At 40.2% G+C, this 17,425-nt stretch overlaps 1 protein-coding gene across 1 annotated transcript; it reads right to left on the bottom strand.

Moving 5' to 3' along the window:
* Window positions 1–10,729: 10,729 nt before the first annotated feature.
* Window positions 10,730–11,506, bottom strand: LOC138001377 (uncharacterized). Its single transcript, XM_068848021.1, has one exon. It carries the CDS (start codon window positions 11,504–11,506, stop codon window positions 10,730–10,732), a length of 777 nt encoding a protein of 258 aa, XP_068704122.1.
* Window positions 11,507–17,425: the final 5,919 nt, after the last annotated feature.

The following is a 17,425-nucleotide window of genomic DNA, read 5'->3' as shown; positions in this document are numbered from 1 at the left end:
GAAAAACGCAATTTCTCAAGCTCCATACTACTTAGGCAGCGTTTACATGAACGGGGTTTGATTTGTTGCCGCATCGGTTTTTGATGTGGTTACTCCTTCTGTTTACACTACACAGATCGGGACTGTTACTGAAACCGGGTCGATTTGAAAACGCTGCCAAAAGTGGAGACTTTTCAAAAGGAGAAGGTTTCGTCTGTCATGTGAAGTTCGAAACCGTATCGATTTGAATACGGTTACTACTTTGGCGCAAAAATTTGCATTGTTCGATTCAAAATGGTGAATTTAGCGGGTAATGCAGCGCTCTCTGGTAACATCACGACCTGATTTTCTGGCGAAAAAAGTTCCGTGGAAACACTTCCGAACCCCATCGATTTTGATGGAGCTTCCAAGTCGTGAAATTATGTCGATATGAAAGTGCATTCGTGTAAACACTGCCTTACAGTACATGTACAGCATACAGAAGTGCGGTCAAAAAATTCTGACTGTACAATTGAAGAAAATGGTAGATATTAAATTTAAACAGAGTAAATGTTGTAAATCTGCGTAGATCGTAAGCTTGGTTTAAATAAATAGCGAAATTCTTACCTTCAGGGCTACACACGACAAGCATCTTTGTTGCTATTTCAACTCTTCTCTCGTCTTAGATTTGGTTGATTTCCCGCCCTTTTCGTGCCAACCGGATAAATATCACATAAAAGGTCATAAAACCTTAAGGGAAAAATGAAAACTCGCAGACGTAGCGTTTGTCATCCTTAAGTGACATAAAGTTACGGGTGAACCGTTGTTCTTTCGTAAAATTGGCCTAATGACACAATGGAGAGGGACGATCGTTTCGGTCATGGCCGAACGAACCCAAAGGGATGAGACAATTTTTTTCATGTTTGCTCAACCAGGCGCACTTTCCAGCCCATTTTGCCTCCCGCCTTCCGTTATCATGTCTTGAAACAAAACGTGGCAAACACGAACACCCATTCTTGGCAATTGAATTAGCAATGTGCCCCAGGAGAACTCATCGAACAAAATGGAGTACAGGCGGATAAGTAATTCATCGCACTCTTGTCACGCAGTGTTACGTGACAAAAAAACGTGTTATTCGCAAAATTCAGTTAGCACTTGGCACCTGCAAAAATACAGTGGTTTGGCAAACAGAAATCAAGGCACAAAAGAAAGACACTGTCGTTTTAAATGAATTAAGGAAAGTTTCGATATCCCATAAAACATTTTCGCAGCGTTCAAAGAATTTTATCGTTTTTTGTTCTAGAATTTCACACGCTGTTATGAGAATTTTTCAGTCACATTCTTTATTTTACTAATGCGTGTTTCATTCATGGTAAAATTGCAACGTGCCAAGGGAGCGCCTTTTTATAAAAAAATAACTTTAAAAAGAAAATCCACAAAAGCAATTGAGGATTTAGAGTTTTTAAAAACTGGTTTTCTTGCAATTGATAAGTGAAGATTTACCAAGCCACGCCCGCCTCAGAGGAATTATCCAGCAATAAAAGTGCATTGCGTCAAGGTTACTGGACTTCACTCGAAAATTGACAAAAAAAATAATTTGCCTTTGCCTTGTCTACCCTGTATAAGCCGAAGGAGAACGTTTCTCATTCAGATTTTTCATAAGTTAACTACGCATTCTTTTCGATATTCACACAACTGACTTTTAATTCTCGCGGTATCTAGGGTGCTTACCATTTAGCCAAAAAATCCGGAAATTTCGGTTTGAGGTCAAATGGAAAGGCAATTTTCCGCAGAATCTTTTCGGAAATTGTGGACAACGTCCAGGGGTGCTTACTATTTAGCCAAATAATCTGGATGGAATGATCGTTGCATAAAGGTAAGCAATTTTCCGAATTTAATGACAAACCGGATGAGAATGGCGCTTACCATTTAATACACAGCATTCCATCCCGCATATTTTACTCGATCTTGTGAGAAAGGGCCTGGAAACGGAAGGAGTCTCACAAATGGTATCAGCATTTCGTGAACTCCGTTCCAAACAGAATAAGAGGACTATCTCTGGAGGTTGTCCACAATTTCCAAAAAGATTCTCCGGAAAATTGCCTCTCCATTTGACCTCAAACCGAAATTTTCGGATTTTTTGGCTAAATGGTAAGCACCCCAGAGGTGGTCCTCTTTTTCCGTTGAATGGATGATATCAATAAAACTATTTAAAGTAGTGGCAAAAGTTGGAAATCTGTCTCTTTTTAGCGGCACTACAGCCGTTCAAAGTCGACCAAAATCTCATACAGTTACTGTAAATTTAGCTGTGTTTGCCCCGTAGCCAAGATGGCGGTCAAAAACCGTGGAAGGGTATATTGGTGCTGATCACTTGCAAATTCGTACTGAATGCAGTAAACAGTGAACGGGCAATAGATAGGAAATTATCACACATAAGTTAACCCTTTCACTCCTGTAAGGGTCCTGTAAGGGCCACTGAGACTTATAGATTTTACTCTAACACCAGACGATTTTACTCGTCAATGGGGAACCCCACAGGAGTGAAAGGGTTAAACTACGGCAATTGTTTTTTTTTTTCAAGTAAGGGAGAATGATTATTCTTTAAGTGTTACTACGATCAAAAACCACTTATCCTTTTTCTTTGCAGTTCGAAAGTGCTTATGCTGAATACTCGAAATGCGAGATTTTATGAAATGATTTAAAGAGAAAAACTATTTATTTTGAGCTGGATCCAAGGGAAAGTGACGTCATTTACTCACTAACTTAAAAATGCCGCGTGTGAGAGCGTCTTAATTAGTAAAAAACTCTCGTGATGCATAATTGTGCCGTATTCACACTTCATTTTTAAGCTACTGAGTAAATGAGGTCACTTTCTCCTCAATCCAGATCATCTAAGAAAGAAGTCACCATTAGATAGTCACAATCATTCTCCAATTTACGTAATAAATGGAAGACTCAGAGGCGATTTACTGACTTTCAGCTCTATGCCCTTGTTAACTTTCTTTAGCTAAAGTTAACTCTCGCTTAGTTCTGTTTAAGACAATAGCGATATTCACTGTTACGTCACCTATTGTCATTAATGTGCCAACCAAAGATCTATTGGCTGCCGAAACAAAGGATTCTTTTGTTATGTGGCTGGCAAAATTTAAATAACAAAAGAATTGTTTATAAAGGGTCAAGTTTCCTATACTCGTACTCGCACAAGTACTCGTTCTTGGCACCTCAGAAAAATTTCTTCCATTACCTTGCTATTATGAAATATATGAATGACTGCAAAAACAAATACTTTTTTTGCACTTTTACCTTTTGCCATCATCGTTATCTCGAGAGATACCTATTAATGAGGCGTAGAATGTTATTGCCCGCTGAGACAAATATTTTTCAGCAAGCTTCAAATAGCTTTTCTTTCTTGTGTTACTGGAACTAAGTGATCAGGATTTAAATCACCAGCTTGCTTTTTCTTGACGAACGAGACAATTCTTGGTTTTTCCCTTGTGTTCAGCGTGAATCTTACGAAGGTTGTTTCAGTGTGCTTGCATAGACGCAAGTTTCCTTCTTCATCTTCCATTTCTCCATACCCAAAATTCAAAAAGGCTATCTTTCTCACATCGAGTTTAGCGTTTTCCACGTCTTCACTTCTGGAAATGTACTCCCTCCTTAAAAAAGATTTATAGTCCATGATGCAATCCGGCGTTATCCAGTAGCTTTTAACGTTACTCAGATCTCTCAAAATTAATTCCCAATCTTGAGGAGTTTCAATTGTTTCATGACAGTCAAAATACTTTTGAATGCAGCCAAATCGCCTGTCACAAATGGAGTAAGAATGTCCCTCCAACAAAAATTTAAGGTCAATTCGCAAAAACACTTCTTCTTTTATGAGGTATTCCAGACAAGAATAGATAGCACTCTTTAAACTGTGATGGAGAATTATCTGACCAAAGGATAAGGTGATGAAATGGTCCATATTTTTCATGAAGTATTTTTAATAGGTAGCTCAGCAAGGATACTACCTCGTTCGGACCACTTCCCGCAATGGTTTCGTCGTTAAAAAAACAGTGTATAATGTCTTCGTTTGCACAGTAGATTCCAAAAAGGTTGGTTTTTAGTTTTCTGGCATAATGAGAGTCTTGCGAAGAAACCTTTGATGTCGGCAACACCTAAGTATAACAAGTACAAACAACTGTTAATAGAATTATCTTGAGATGACCCGTTCATGCATAGACAAAGTACTTAAATATAAAACATTTTTTGATTCAGTGTGATGAAAGAAAGGATGAGGGCGTTGAAAAATTGAAGCCGGGCAAAGGTAGGGCTCCAGCTCGCAATATGTTGCATTATTACTATTTTTGGCATTGGACAAACCTTATGGTAATCCATTTGTAGTTGTTGTATTCTGTGCTTAACGATAACTCACAACCGCATTTAAGACTCCTTTAAGCTCAAGACCTTCCTAATAACATTCTCCCGCTCTCCTAATATCCCGTATGTCCATCACGTGACCTACACTACATCCCTCCTTTTCTTTACAGAATATAAAGCATATTCCTTAGTGGTCAAACACAATCCAAACGCTGAGTTTGAATCAATAAGTCGCAATCAGTCTCAACCAAAAGAAACATTGTCCTTGAGGTTCAAGACATTTATACTACTTTTTTTTTCCTTGTAACAACAACGTTGTTCAATCTTAAAGAGCAGATAATAATCACTGTTCACTGTTGATCCCATTCCCCGTAGCGATCCGGAGGGTGTCTGTTTCGTTGCTGTCTTCCTTCCATGTCATGATGATCCACCGGTGGCTCTTCTTCATGATCATTACTTTTATCAGGTTCCTCTTCTCTTGTGTTAAATTTCTTGACTTCTGTCACGTTCCTATGGTATTGACCTTTCTGACTCTTTTGCGGGGACTGAATCACCACACTATTACCCTTTCTCTCTACGATTTCATAAGGCTCAGGCTGAAAATTGGTTGACAGCTTGTTCGACTTTTTCTGCTTTAGAAGCACCTGGTCTCCCACTTGGAGATCGCAAGGTTGAGCGCCTCTACTTGTGTCTGCATAAATCTTCGCCTTAGTCTTCTTTTCCCAGTCACGGTCTCGTAGTTCCTCATCATTTACTGCTCTCTCGCATAACTCTGGCAGCTTTGTGCGTATTCTTCGCCCAAACAATGACTCTGCCGGGCAGACTCCGGTAACACTGTGTGGCGTTGTTCTATAGGTTGCGAGGTAGTGAACGAGCTCTATCCTCCAATCTTTACCTTCCGCTTGTGCAATCCTCATACTTTTGAGCAAACTCCGGTTTTGTCGCTCTACCTCGCCATTGGCTTGGGCCCATAATGGAGTAACCTTACGGTGTAGAATGCCATTATCCACAAGGTACTTCTCAAATTCTTCGGATCAGAACTGCGGTCCGTTATCACTCGTTATGCTCACAGGTAGACCATGGACAGCAAATATGCTCTCAAGACGCAAGATGATCTGGGACGCGACGATTGATGTCAAGATTTCTACTTCATAGTATACATACATACATACGTTTATTGTAACTATAAATTTATTGTAAAATTGTATATAAATTGAAAAGAGAAAAAGGAATAATATAATAAACGTTACATTTAAAAGCTAGAATCAGTTACAAAAGACCTCTGAATATAATTTACAAGTTAACTGAACACAAATGTCCTCCACTTAATAGCTTCTGCGCTAAACGGCGCCTGAAGCATTTTACACTGTCCGCAGCTTTCAAATTATTACAAATACTGTTCCAAAGTTTACATCCACGATATGTAAACGAACGTTGTCCATATGACAGACGACATAAAGGGATGTGTAAAAGATTACATGATCGCGTAGCCCTAGTATGAATTTGAGAGCGAGATACAAATATATTAGCCAGATATTTCGGGACTAAATTATTAAGACATTTATATGCCATTACAGCATCGTTGAGAAGGAGTCTGTCCTTAACAGTGAGCCAGTTGAGGGATCTTATGCCGTCTGAGATGTGGTCATATTTCCTGAGACCTAACACGATACGCGCAGCAAAATTCTGTACTAATTGGAGTTTCTTCACATTACTTTGAGATGTGTTAGCCCATACAGTTGAGCAATAAAAGAGTTTACTAAAAACAAAAGCGTTCATCACTAATAAAAGAGAATTTCTGTCCAGAAGGTGTTTCATTCTACTGATCTGTTTTAACTTAAATAGACAATTAGAGGTAGTTTTAGCAACATGATCGTTGTAAGTTAAGGACTGGTCGATGAGAACACCGAGGTCCTTAGCCACAGAAACTGGTGTTATTTCCTTCCCTAAAAGTGAGATCGACACTGGAGGCAATTTACGCAGTAATTGAGGCACTCCCACGAGTAAGACTTTGGTTTTCTCCGGATTAATTAGTAAGAAATTTTGGCAGCACCATCTACAAATTTCTCTTAGGTCTTCATTCAAACAGCGGAATGCATAGCTTATGTCAGTTGAGCGGAAAGAAAGGTAAAGTTTACTGTCATCAACGTAACACACAGACTTACAATGGCCTGGAACAGCCAGGAGATCGTTTACATAGATGGTAAATAGTACAGGTCCCAATATAGAACCTTGTGGAACTCCATATTTTAGGGGAAGAGAGGCTGAAACAGCATCCACAATCCGTACTCTTTGGCTACGACCAGACAGGTAACTGTGAAACCACTCCAGGCTAGATGACGTAATACCTATTTGTTGTAGTTTCTGAAGGAGAATATCGTGTCGGACACTGTCAAATGCCTTAGACATATCTAACAGAACAACAGCAGAGACTTCACTCTTATCGATAGACATAAGAAAATCATCTGTTACATGTAAAAGAGCAGTTTCTGTAGAATGAAATTTACGATTGCCACTCTGGTGCTCAGACAACTTCTTATTGGTGGTTATGTAGTCAACAAACTGACGGTGAGCTAGCTTCTCAGACACCTTGGATAATATAGGCAGTAATGAAATAGGTCGGTTGTTACATGGATCTTCGAAACAGCCCGACTTTAACACGGGAACAACCTCGGCCATTTTCCATGCCTTCGGAAATGTAGAGGTACTAAATGAATTATTCATAATGCTTGTAATAACTGATAATATGGCCGGCAAACTGTCCTTAAGGACACGGGCAGTAATTTTATCCTTTAATCCTTCTTATTGGTGCATGAGCTTCCAAAATGTCGGCAAACAGGATATTAAACGTATCCACTTGGTCTTCAAAATCATCAAAGACAGACATGACATGAAATGGAACTAGTGCTAAGTCCTTACAAAACTGTTCTGCATCATAATTGGCGAAGCTCCTTGTAGTAACATAAGAAGGCTTGACTCTGGGTGTCCTTAGTGTTAATATCACATAAACCAGATTATGATCACTGATAGAACAGGTAAGTACGTCGCTAGAACTGACGATGGAATTGTCTGTAATCATGATCACATCAATGAGAGACGAGGATGCATCCGTAATTCTTGTTGGTTTTGTAACCAGCTGTGTCAAATTAAAGGTAGTAATAAAATCTAGAAGTTGGTTTGCCTCAGGGCAGGAGTGCAGAAGATTGCAGTTGAGGTCGCCAAGTATGACAATAGCGAAGTTCATTAACATAGAACCCACAAAACTTCTAGCTAGGTAGTCAAAGCTGGTTATAGCTGATACATTTGGTGGACGGTAAACATTACAAACCAAAAGAGATTTATGAGCTCTACATTGTACTTTCAGCCAAAGTTGTTGGAAACCATCGGTAGACACAGAAGATAATTCATTCAGTACAGACGCCTTTAAGCTGGCTTTAACATAAGTGCACAACCCCCCACCAGATTTGAGAAGCCCACGGTCTTGCCTGAAGACTTGATAGCCAGAGATCTCAATACTTTGGTCGGTGACGGATGTATCAAGCCATGTTTCAGAAATGGTAAAGATATCAAATCCATTTTGAATGATGGTATCTTCAACAAGTTGAAAATGCTCCCTCGATTTTAAAGATCTGACGTTGAGATGAGCAACCTTCATGTTGGACTTCAGTTTCTTTGGCAATCCAATTTTTGAGGAGTTTATTACCTTAGTCGGGCCTGGCAGAGGATGGACATCACCACTTCGGGACAACACTAGAGCGTACGGGTTAAAAGAAGCTGTACAGTTGGCAGAGTATGCAAGCCGTGACTTGAAGAACTTTCTTTGAAGGCAAATTCCAATATGGCCGCTCGCACGATTCAGCATTTCGATAGAAGAAGAAGGCTTGTGATCTCGCACACGATAGCCGGAAATACGGCGTAATCCAAAACCACAGCTTATCTGAACATAGCCAAAGGGCTGAGAAACATTTATCTCAAAGATCAGCGATGATAAGAGTAAAAATGTTTGAAAAAACTTAGAGCGATTGATTCGACGTCTGATCTCCATGTCGGTCAGCGGTCAGTATCTGGTGTAATAGTCAACAACGACCAACAGGTACTCCCCATGTGGCATCGGCCCCAAAAGGTCTAAAGACAAGTCCTGCCATTTGCCTTGCGGTAGTTCAGTGGGCATCAAAGGCTCTGGTGACGTAGGTTGTCCGACTAATTGACATCCATGGCAGGACCGTGCATAGCGTTCTGCATCTTTGTCTATCTCAGGCCACCAAACTTTTGTTCGCAGCCTTAATTTCGTGGCAACTATCCCCATGTGACCCTCGTGTGCAATAGACAGTACCCGCCGTCTTAAACTACGGGGGATAACGATGCGGGTCCCCCGCAGAACTACTTTGCCCTTGGTACATAGTTCTCCTCTTACTGGAAAATATTGAACTGTTTCTTTGTTGTTCCAGTCACCAACACGGATGCACTGTCTGACATCGGAGAGCTCCTTATCGTGATGTGAATTCTCTTCCACCTCCCGTGTCGTCATGGCTTTTGGAGTCGCTGTCTGGGCTACGAATCGCACATACTCCTCCGCAACGTTCTCTATCCTCCGCCCTTGCTGGTGGTCCCGACAAATCAATCTGGATAAGGCATCTGCTATGTTTTCACTGCCTGGCTTGTATTTGACTGTGTAATCAAATTCTTGCATGCGCAATACCCAACGTTCAATGCGCGCTGGGGGATTTGACTTCTTGGAATACAGAACTTCCAACGGCTTGTGATCTGTTATAAGGATAAACTTGGTTCCATATAAATAAGTATGAAAGCGCTCGCATGCCCATACGATGGCTAGCGCCTCTCGCTCAGTTTGGCTGTATCTGCATTCAACGCCAGTAAGGCTGTGACTAGCATACATAATCACTCTGAATTCACCTCCTTGTTTCTGGGCAAGCACAGCACCCAACCCCACTCGGCTTGCATCAGTAATAACATGTGTCACAGCTTCTTTGTCATAGTATCCGAGAACTTCAGCTCGGGATAACTCTTCTTTCATCTTCTGAAAGGCTGCAGCTTGGGAGGGTCCCCATTTAAACTCAGCACCCTTTTTCATCAACCTTCGAAGCGGTTCTGATAGAGTTGCGAGATCTGGAATAAATCTTCCACTGTAATTCACCAGACCGAGGAATGACCTGACTTCAGAAACAGATTCGGGTTCTCTTGCATCTACCACCACTTTCACCTTGTCTGCCGCCACTCCTACCCCACGGCTGGAAAGCACATGGCCCATGAATGTCAATTTGTTCATGGAAAATTGGCACTTCTCCAAGTTAAGGGTAAGGCCCCGTTCACGTAGGCGCATCATCACTTTTCGCAGTCGCTCGTCATGTTGTTCCTGAGTCGCACCGTGCACTATGATGTCATCCGAGATGTTATGTACTCCCTCAATGTCTTGCAACGTCTGCTGGATGACCTGTTGATACTTTTTTGGGGCTGATGATATTCCAAACATTAGTCTCTTATACCTATACAGGCCTTTGTGTGTAATGAATGTTGTAATTTCACGAGACTCTTCTGACAATGCAATTTGGTGGTACCCCCACCTTAAGTCCAACTTGCTGAACACTTTACTGCGGTTCATGTCTTGAAGCACTTCGTCGATGGTAGGGATAGGGTACCTTTCACGCTCAACTGCACAGTTCGCTTGCCTCATATCCACGCAAAGTCTCACCTCCCCGTTGGGTTTTGGAGCAACCACGACAGGACTGACCCATGAAGACGGGGTGTTAACTTTCTCAATGATATCCATGCTTTCCAGCTGATCCAGTTTCTTCTCAATCTTGTCTCTTAGACTGAATGGTGGCCTGCGCAGGGGCTGTACCACAGGAGTGGCAACGTGCAACTTTAATTGGTACCCTTTTAGCTTCCCCACACCTTGAAAACATTTTTTAAATTCTTCCACAATGTCACTGCTTATCATGTTTATGGGAGTTCCTATTCGGAGAACCCCGAGCTCAGTTGCTGTCTTTCGGCCCAACAAAGGCTGTCCTTTCCCATCAATCACTACAAATTCAGCTTCACAGGCACTTTTGCACAGGACTACTGTTGTCTCAAAACAACCGATAACTTTCAGAGGCTCACAACATCCATAAGCTTACAACTTCCGATCCCATTTCTGGGATTTACATTTGATTTTCTGGGATTTCAGCTCTTCCCATGTCCTTTTATCAATTACATTAGTGCTCGCACCAGAATCGATAAGCACTTCCACGGATACACCTCCAAGTTGAACAGTTACCATCCCACCTATGTTTCCACTGTCTACAGTGAATGCATACTCATCGTTGTCGCTGTTAGCTCCGGACGTGCTTTCGCAAATTGAGTTCACACCAAACTTCCCCTTTTTTCGCACACCCTGGGATGAGAAGTTTTCCTAGCTTGATACATTTTTGGTTTGACAAACTGCGGCAAAATGCCCTATTTTATGGCACTTCTGACACTCCGCGTTTCTCGCTGGGCCACATCTATCATGACTGAAATGACCTTCTCTGTCACACCGGTAACACCTGCCTTTCCCTCCACGACTCTTGTATTGGTCAGCGGTTTCCTTATGATAGATGCGATTTACTTGTTGTTCCTCGCCACACATCGCTTTCAACTGAATATCTACGGCCTCAAATGAACGAGCAATTTCTTGGAGTTTCGCTAGTGTTAAATCGGTTCCCTTTATCAACAGTTTTCGCCGTAATTCTGACGATCGAGACTTATCAATGACTTGATCACGAATCGGCTCATCAGCATTTTCCCAATTGCAGTCTTCTGCTTGCTTTCGTAATCGAGTAATAAACTGATCCACCGTTTCTCCTTCTTCTTGTTTGAGGCTTCGGAAAATGTGCCTTTCGTAGGGCTCATTTAATTGCGTGCTGAAATGGGCGTCAAGAGTTCGCAATGCTATCTGATATTCGTCAGCGCGATCATTTTCTCCTTCTGCCGCTCCTGGATCTTGCAAGGTTTCGAACAATTCCTGTACTTCGATTCCGGCAGAATGTAAAAGCAAACCTTTTTTTTGGTTACTGTTTGTAATTCCTTTTGCGAGGATATAATACTCGTACGCTTTTTTCCATTTTTTCCAACGAGGCGCTACCAATGTAATAGCACCTTTGCAATCGAAGGGCAAAAGTCCTCCAAACTCGTAACTTGGTGTCGCCATTCCGTTCTCACACTAAGGACAATCCTGTTCTCGTCGCCAATGTTGTATTCTGTGCTTAACGAGAACTCACAACCGCATTTAAGACTCCTTTAAGCTCAAGACCTTCCTAATAACATTCTCCCGCTCTCCTAATATCCCGTATGTCCATCACGTGACCTACACTACAGTAGTGTAAGAACCTTTGGTAACATAATGCGTCTAAGGCTTGTTTGTCTCAAATGTCGGGTTCACAGAGGTTATTGTGGGTAAGTGAACTTATTTTTTAATGGCAATTTGGAGCGGGCAATGGGCATTTTGTAGTAAAAGAAAACAAACAAAGAAAATCTAGATGTTACTGAAATGACGCAGGCAATTCAAGGTAATTTTGTATATTACTTTTTAACCAGAATTTTCCGAAAATCCCGCAATCACGCGTTTTTATCTACGTTTCGATTGCAACAGGCGTCACTTGTATTACTGTTGCCCTTTGCGTGAAATCACAACAGGTCATTTCCTCACCCCATACGTACGAGAAAGAAAGAGCTGTCAAGCAGTTCCATGCTATCACAATCAATATTTGTCCCTTTTTGTATTTGAGTCTAACGGAACAGAATTTATCATCGAAATTAATGACATTTGTTGTGATCAATTAGCCTCGTCGAGTCTTGGCGTTACTAGAACACTTGAACTTAAGTGTGGGTGTCAACAGCTTCATGCGTCATTAATATAACAGAATTCAGAGCTAGACTATTCTGTACAGAAGAAAAACCCTTTAAAAGAAAAAAAAGCACAAAGAGGTTTAAGAAATGACTCAGAGGAGTAATGATGATTCTCCGCATCGTTTGCCTGCAGAGAGCAGTGGTCCAGATGAGATTGACCTAAATGAATTGGTATACACATTTGATGTGACTAGACCATGGCATTATTTCAAACTAGGATATCCAGTAGCAAGCTCAGTGGAAAAAGGGAGAAAGACCTTGAAAAACAGCAGGTTGATGAGGATTTACGTGCCAAAGAGAAAAAAACCCACATGGCGTAAGAATGCACCATTTAAGGCCTTGGATCAGATTAATTTTACATGCTGCGACCGTGGTTGCCTTTTAAAGGAAGGCATAAACAGAACTAAAATTATTATTCGAGAGCAAAGGAACATGGTTCACAGAAAACCATATAACGAACAAAATTATTTATTCTCAAAACTCATGGAGGTTACATTGACATTTCGTGGGGTGCGGAAAATAAGGTATCACGTACCCAAACTTGGAAAGGTGTGCAAACAGCTTTCAGAAAGGTTTATGGCATTTCTAAAAGCAAAATAGAAGTCCTGCTGAATAAAATCGACCTAAGGGGACCATCAGTAAAACCTGACAAAAGGGGACAAAAGACGCCTCGGAAACTTTTACCTGCAGCAAGGAATGCGTTCATAGACTTCATACTTTCCTACAAGGCAACAGAATCACACTATCGAAAGTCACGAACACGGTGCAAAAAATACTTCAACTCAAACATTTCGATGCGTCAAATGTGGTCTGAATTTGTCCGCGTGCACCCCCGTTTGCAAACAACCAGTTTAAGAAAGAGAAATAAGGGACCTGTCATTAGTTTTGAAGCGTTTCGAAATGTATTTAATAGCAATTTAAAAGACGTGCTTAGTTTTAGAAAAGCAAGGCTTGACACGTGCCAAGTGTGCGACAAAACTATGAATAGAATGGGCCATCTGATGGCTTTAAGAAAACGCACTTTGAGTCAGGATGACGAATTGCAGGATCTAAAATCTTTCAAGAGCGCGCACCTCAGAGAAAGCGAGATTAGATTTGCCTCCGTTAAATACGACGTAACAGTTCTTGCATCAAAGGTCTAATTTTGTGTTACGAGTACGGTTCAAAAGGTACGCAATAAGTAACGGAGAAGCTATGATTGCGTTATGCCATATCTGATGTAAGAGCGATTTAACATTGCGTTTACTTAAAATGGCAAACGGCAGGCTGTTGCGCGCTTGCCATAAAAGTATAAAAATTATCTTATTCTATAACTCTTCTCTTTCTTCTCAGAAGTTAATTGATGCACGATCGCCAACAGGCAGGAAATAAACTTTTATTTTTGACAAAACACAAGTTTAGAGTGATGTTTGTTTGTAAACGCGATACTTTATTGTTAAATGATTTCACGCGAACGTCGATAAAGTAAAAAAGAGAAAGATATTTATATTTTATCAATGATCGCGCAAAATCAATTAAGGGTTCTTAATCTTCGCTACCGAAATGCAACTTTATTTATGATGTTCGAGATGCCAAAAAAAAAAAAATTGCTCTGTCACAATCTCTAAAATCGGCACCCTAATTCTGAAAATCGGTTTTGTTGAGTCCTTATTATAGAATAGGAACATCGCTTCGGACATAAAAACTAAAACAATTTTAATAATCCCGAAGAGCTTCAAGCTTGATCGGGACGCGAACCCTTAGCTTTAAGCGATCATGGGACAAAGATCCGGTCACTTTAGTTAGTTCATAGCCATGGCAGGGGCTGGCCTTAAAACTAATGGAGATGATTCTCGTCCCGTTAAGGGGTCTCACGGTGTTTAGGACAACAATTCCATATTTTAAGCTCCCTATGTATCTTGTATGTTACAAGATGCTATCGGAATGCTACGAAAGATATAAGTTCGTTAACTTACAACTCAAATGTACGTGAATGACGGACATAGAACAACGTTACTCATGAATTCATGAGCGAGGGGAGCGATTCACAACTGTGAGCGTCGTTTCCTTCTTAATACATGCCTCGCTGCCCCACATATTTTGTAAAACTCTCTAAAAAAAAAACGAAAAAAGGCTGGAAGCGTTTGGAATTCTGTGTTCACTGAGATTCTGGAATACAATCACACACCACTTCTCTATTCAAGCCTACAGCAGACATCATTGGCGAGTTTTCTTGTCATCATTATCCCCCATTATCTTCAACGAATGCACTTGTAAGCAATGTTTGGACGCTCTCATGGTTCATATGGGGTAGAAAACTAGCACTTCAAATAACACTCTAATCAGTTAAGTCTGTTGAAATATAAGTGCTACGCGGCCAACATTTGCAAAAAGGTAACCCTTCCTTGTACTTGTACATGTTCATTGCCACGACTTTAAGATCTTGAGTTTAGTTCCCACGGCTTGCTCCAGTCTGACCTTGTAGCTCAGTCGGTAGATCAGAGCAGCTGTTATTTAACCCGAAAAGTTTTGCCTGCATTAGCCTCCACTCCATGCTAGATCCAGTCCAGCCGTGAAAATTCGAAAATGGTCTATTGCATAATGTTAGCAGAGCACCATGGGTAAGATTTTCTGGGAAATCTATGGATGCGAAAGATGTTGGTTATGACGTCAACCTTCGCCTGCCCATACGGACTGTCGGGGTGGAGGTGTGTAGGCAAGAAAGCCTTTAGGGACGGGAGTGTTCCGGCAATTGTCCTTGTAATAATACAACTACTACTACTACTACTGCTAATAATAATAATAATAATAATAATAATAATAATAATAATAATAATAATAATAAATACCCTTAAGGACCGTTTACAGCGTTAATCTTTGATATTGGACATCCATGTTATGTCAATTGACACCTGTCAAAAGAAGGTATCCGCTGACCAGCATCACGTGACCAATTTTAGAGGTCATTGAAGTCAGCTGTATTTTTTTTTGACTGCTGACTAGGTACTGGTTTTCAATTCGATCACAGGTTCAAGCCAGGTTAACTTTTTAAATTAAATTCTCAACCTTGGTTAATGAATTTCTCATGCTCTGATTGGTTCACTCAATCTAGGTTATCAGCTCATATACCTTAGTTTGACCCTATATGGCAAATGATTGCGCTGTGCGTTGCAAAGCTATTTCTTCTTTCGCCGGAGCACGAACTGGAAACTTTGGATTAATTCCGACGTTTAGAAGTACACGAAAAGGTAAGGAATGTTTTTGTGATGAGCCTGCTTCTGTCTGACCACCAAGGTATTTCACAACATCGCACCTTCATCAATTTTTTTTTCGATTTCGCTAGGTTTTTCTCCCTTTTTTCCCTCGTATTTCGTACTTCCAAATATCGTATCCAATGCGCGCCCATGGAATAATATTGTTAAGTAATCAGGTTAACATCTTATGTGAGGTACCCTGGCCTGCGAGAAGTTCGGTTTTTCGTACGCCTTCCAAGAGATATTTTTTGTTTGTCCCCCAACATTTTGCATAAGCATTGTTTTTATTTTATCTCGGGACTTACAAATTTTAATTTATTTCTCCTTGGCACCGGATGGCGGCTCACCAAAAGAAACAAAGGGTTGCTCGCAGTGCTTTCTCTCGGGAAGCGTACGAGAAACTAAATGCTCGCAGGGTGTATGTTAGGGGAGATTTATTAATTTTCCACCTCTTCTTATTTTAATTCGTTTTAGATTGTTTTGTTTGGTTTTCTTTATCTGATCACTTTTAATCAAGGCTAAACAAAAAAAAAAAACAAAAAAGAATGAAAATTGTTGTATTCCTTCAATTCTTTTTTCAGTAAGGGAAGTAAGAATAAACAACCTGGGAGCTCTCCTTGTAAGCTTGCCTAAAGCTATATATATGACCATATATTACTTTTCTCGGTCGTTTTCTTTAATGATTGTCACAAATACTTGTTGATTCAACATTCAACAATGCAAGGCCAAAGAGTAAATAGAACACAACCCTTATTTAATTTCGTGAGAAGCAGAAATTGAACCTTTGTTCTCAGGTGTATTGACGGAGATCGCGTGCTCAAGGCAAAAAAGCAAAAAAACAAACAAACAAGGAAACCAACACGAAAATATCATTACGATTGAAAACTTTATTCAAAGAAAACATCATGTTGCTGTTTTAATGCTCAAATTATGTGACAATAATATAGTCAAGCTTCGGAGATTCTATTCCACCGTGAACCTTGAGTAGGGCTCTAACATGTTCACGGAAGTTTTAAAACTCAATTAACAGCTAACCAGAAGAAAATCAAGCGACAATCTCATCAAAGACCCAATAAAATCAATTAGCATTTTCCTATGTTGTATCCAATGATCTTCCTATATCAAGCCCTGCAAAGAAAAATAATGATAGGTAACAACTACTTTCAATAAAAAAAAAACCTCTTAGTTAGGCATAACCTCCAGCTGTATATCTCACATAAATGCAACAACTTGTTTTAACATTGGATATCTTTAACTTTTTTTCAGACCCTATAGGTCATCATTTACTTCCCTCACCCTCCCATAAAAAGGTCTATTGAATTGTTTTGGATATGGACTAACACCTCATACTTGTTAGACTTGCATGCGACAAGCCATGACGCAGTCCCCCCTAGGAATTTAAAGCTCACAGTCAGTGCAACTTTGGATTTTGCAGCCAAGTTTGACCTTGTTTTCAAAACTCCAGCTATATATCTCACATAAATGCAACAACTTGTTTTAACATTGGGCAATTCTTTCTCTTGCCTATATACATGTATGCCAAAGGCAGCCAAAGGCAGCAGTTGCACTTTGGATTTTACTGCCAAGTTTGACTTTGTTTTCAAAACTTCAGCCATATATATATATATATATATATATATATATTGAAAAATACGGTGATGGGAGTCCCTGTATAATATTAAAGAAGTCTTCATAAGTTATTTAATATATATATATATATAGATATATATATATATATAATATATCACACACATCCAATGTCGGATAACCTCTCCATAGTAGATAATTTAAGAAAGCAATGCAAATACGTAAAACAACGTAAAACAATACGTTTTGTATCCTTCACCTATATTTCAACCAGATACACCGGTCTTCCTCAGGGTGAAGAAAAACCCATGCTCAAGAATGTGCAAAAATAATTCCGTAAAAAAATCGGGGAACAATAAAGAAAAAACTGGCACATCATTGACAACTAATCTTACCTTGTT

This window comes from Montipora foliosa, chromosome 4 (assembly GCF_036669935.1).
Source record: "Montipora foliosa isolate CH-2021 chromosome 4, ASM3666993v2, whole genome shotgun sequence".
In the NCBI taxonomy this organism is placed as follows: Eukaryota; Metazoa; Cnidaria; class Anthozoa; order Scleractinia; family Acroporidae; genus Montipora; species Montipora foliosa.
This window is presented reverse-complemented; position numbering and strand designations above follow the sequence as displayed.

Bases quoted from the DNA above. Each gene is read 5' to 3' on its own strand.
- LOC138001377 (XM_068848021.1), bottom strand. From the start codon at position 11,506: ATGGCGACACCAAGTTACGAGTTTGGAGGACTTTTGCCCTTCGATTGC.